The 3,339-nt window shown below is 22.6% G+C and overlaps 1 protein-coding gene across 1 annotated transcript in view; it reads left to right on the top strand.

Moving 5' to 3' along the window:
• Phum_PHUM032850 (metabotropic glutamate receptor 4, 6, 7, putative) overlaps positions 1-3,339 on the top strand; it is a gene marked incomplete at both ends in the record, with an annotated part of 65,910 nt that overhangs the window by 5,614 nt on the left and 56,957 nt on the right. Inside the window, one exon of the mRNA XM_002423005.1 lies at positions 3,034-3,165. Within this exon, the coding sequence (XP_002423050.1) occupies positions 3,034-3,165 (132 nt within the window). The remainder of the gene's footprint in view (positions 1-3,033; positions 3,166-3,339) is intronic.

Below are 3,339 nucleotides of genomic sequence, written 5' to 3'. Positions count from 1 at the left end.
AAAAAAAAAATGACGAATGAATTTATTCCATCAAAATCCCAAAGGATCTTTGAAAAAAAAAAACGATTTTAAACAGGGAAGGAAAAAAATTACAAATCCGCCATTTTGAAAATTAAAAAAAAAAAGTGAACAATAATTAATGATGAAGTCAAAAAAAAAAAAAGAAAAAAGTTTTTTTAAAATCGTCGTGGATTGATATTCAAATTTAATAATGAGATTAAATTATTCGTTATAGATTAATCGATTTGATTCGATTAGAAAACGATAGGAGTCATTTTTCTTTCCTTTTTTTCCTTACCTTTGAGAAAAAGTGAGAGAAAAAAAATTTTTTTTTAATGATGTTTTTACTACGCATGTTTGTTTTTTAAAAATAAAATTAAATCCTTTTCAAAAAAAAAAAAAAAACTTTGTAATAACGAAAAAAGAAAAAAATTTGTAAAGAAAAAGGTTCGTTTGAAAATGAGCCGACTTTTCCAACTTAATTTTTTTTTATCTATCTCTCTCTCTCTTCCTCCCCCCCTCTTTTTATCTCTCTTTCACTTTTCGTGAAAATTTCTATAATTTTAAAATCCGGTTTTAAAAAAAAATTGTCTATTTATTGTTATAAATAAATAATTAATAGAAAATTTTTTTGTTTACGTTTTTCCAACACTTTTACAACCCGCATATATATCGCCGCCATTTTTTTTGTGGTTAATAATAATAATAATTATTATTATCATTATTCCGACTATTGTTGTTTTTGTTCCTGTTGTTGTGTTAAATTTTGTATTTACTTTTGAATTGTCATATTCATAATATAATATTCATTATATGTTTTTATTTAAATCTCTTTCTCTCTCTTTCTCTCTTTTATCCGGAAAATTTTATATCAGAACATTTTCTTAAGAGTGCGTGAATACGTAAAAATCTGAACGTTAAAAAAAAATTTAATTTCGATAAGGAATCGTTTTGCAAACGATGTTTTATATCATCTCCTAAATGAAAAGAATTTTATAGAATAAGTGAATGGGGAGGGGGAGGGGGGCGTGGTTTTTCGTTTTTTCGAATCCATGACGAAAATTAAACTACCCCATCGGATGGTGGAGATGGTAAATGTTTGTGTGCAGGATGGAAAATGTTCGAAGACGTAAATAAAAATGACAAAAGGGATAAGAATGAAAGAAAAGAAAATTCTAGAATGAATATGAAATTTCATACTTAATAAATAATTTTCCAAAAAGGATTTTTTTTTTAGAATCGGACAAAAACGAATGTTTTTCACTTTCTACCGTGTGCAGAAGTAAAATTAAAGAAATAATAATAATAATTAATAAACTTTAAGAAAACAATAGAATAAGAAATCCTAATTTTGAAAATGGAGAAAAAATAATAACTTATGAAATTTTAAAGGAAATAATGAAAAGAAAAAGGTTTATGTGAAATCTTTATAAATCTTAAAAAAAAAAAATTCGAGGTTTTTCTAAGATAAAGAATTCGAAAAGGATGCTGGATAAAAAAAAGACTTTATTCCTGACTGATAAACAGTCATCTTAAAAACAATGAGGAAGGGAAAAAAAAAAATTCCAGTGAAGTTGTTCGAACTGGAATTCACACTCGATGCAACAACAACAACAACCAAAACAACAACAAACACACGAAAACGTTTGCGAGATTTTTTTTTTTTAAAATCTTTAATGAATCTTATATATTTTTATCTGCATCATCATGGCGATTATCTTGATTTTTTCTAGAAAAAAAAATACGTACGTTTTTTTTAAACTACCTTTTAAATTTTATAATTAAAGTCGTGAATACGAAATAGAACCGAATAATAATAATAATAATAATAATAATAATAACTTTTTTAAAAACATCATTTTTGTGTGCGTTTTCACGTGTCACTTACGCGAATTTTTTTTTTCTTTTCTATTTACACGTTAAATCGTCGATGTCACGACGACACGTCATTAAATATTATTTATCAAACGATAAACATTAATTTCATTGTGAATATTGTGTCCGTAAGATAAACATGTTTTTTCTTTTAAACATAATTTTTCATATAAATTAAAAAAAAATTATAATTTATTATGTAATTAGTAATTTAATTAATTAATAATCTCTTTATTAAAATTTTTAAATCGTTTCGGTTCAAAAATTAAATTAAAATTAAAATTAAAAATTGTTTTTTAAATGTTATTAAAACAAAGAAAATTATTTCGAATCAGCCATTTTTGTTTTTGTTTTTTACTTATTATTTTAGTATAAATTATTTTATATATTAAACATATAAAGAAAATAAATAATGTTTTATAAACTTTTTTTTTTTTTTAAATAAATCGTTTTATAAATTTTTGTTTTTTTTTCTCTAAGTAACTTTTAATCTGATTACGTGTAGGAAAAACCTTTTGTAAGTTTTTAATTTAAATTTTTTGTTTAAAATTAACTCCATTTTATTTTTTAAAGAGAATATATACGTATATTTACGCATACGTTTAAAAAAAAGAACATCAAACATATATTTATATATGTATATATATTTGTTAATGTTCTGATATTAAAATTACCTTATTTTATTATTATTTGTATTACTACTTTGAATAATAATATTAATAATAATAATATTGTTAATATTAGAGTATATGCGTGTGTGTAAATGTTTACCTTTGAGAATATTGATGTTTACATTTATCAGCCTTAGATATTTTAATTATGCTTTTAGTCGTACTTTCAAGCTTATACAAACGCATAAATATTTTTTTTTTTACGTAGGATTTCAGGTGGAAAATCCGTGAGTGAAAACATTTTCGAAATATTTTGTTTAATATAAAATTTAAAAATTATTTTTCAAACTTTTCCAGAGAAACAACTGATAAGAGATAATAGAAAAATATTTTATAGATGATAATAAATAACGGGTTAATTAATTAAAAAAGTTTGAGAGAGAGAGAGATGATTTAATAAACTCCCGATAGAAATTTTATTAATGTAATTATTAAAATTATTTTTTAAAATAATAATAATAATAATAATAATGTTTTTTCTTTTTAGGACATGTCTGAATACAGGTGCGAATCAGGTATGCGTCCGACTCACGTTCCACATAAACCGGTTATTGGAGTTATAGGAGCATCGTTTAGTGTCGTTTCAATAATGGTGGCAAACATATTACGTTTATTCAAGGTAAATTAATTTTAGTATTATTATTATTATTATTATTATTATTATTATTATTATTATCGTTAATTTATTTATTCGTTATTAATTTTCTTATTCGTTACGAGTTAAAAGCTTTTTTGTAAAAAAAAAAAGGTAGGTAAAAATAATAAAGAGAAATATTAGAATAATTTTTTTTTT

This window comes from Pediculus humanus, genomic scaffold (genome assembly GCF_000006295.1).
Source record: "Pediculus humanus corporis 1103172107383 genomic scaffold, whole genome shotgun sequence".
NCBI classification, from domain to species: domain Eukaryota; kingdom Metazoa; phylum Arthropoda; class Insecta; order Psocodea; family Pediculidae; genus Pediculus; species Pediculus humanus.
The sequence above is the reverse complement of the archived record's forward strand: the minus strand, read 5'-3'. Positions and strand labels throughout refer to the sequence as shown.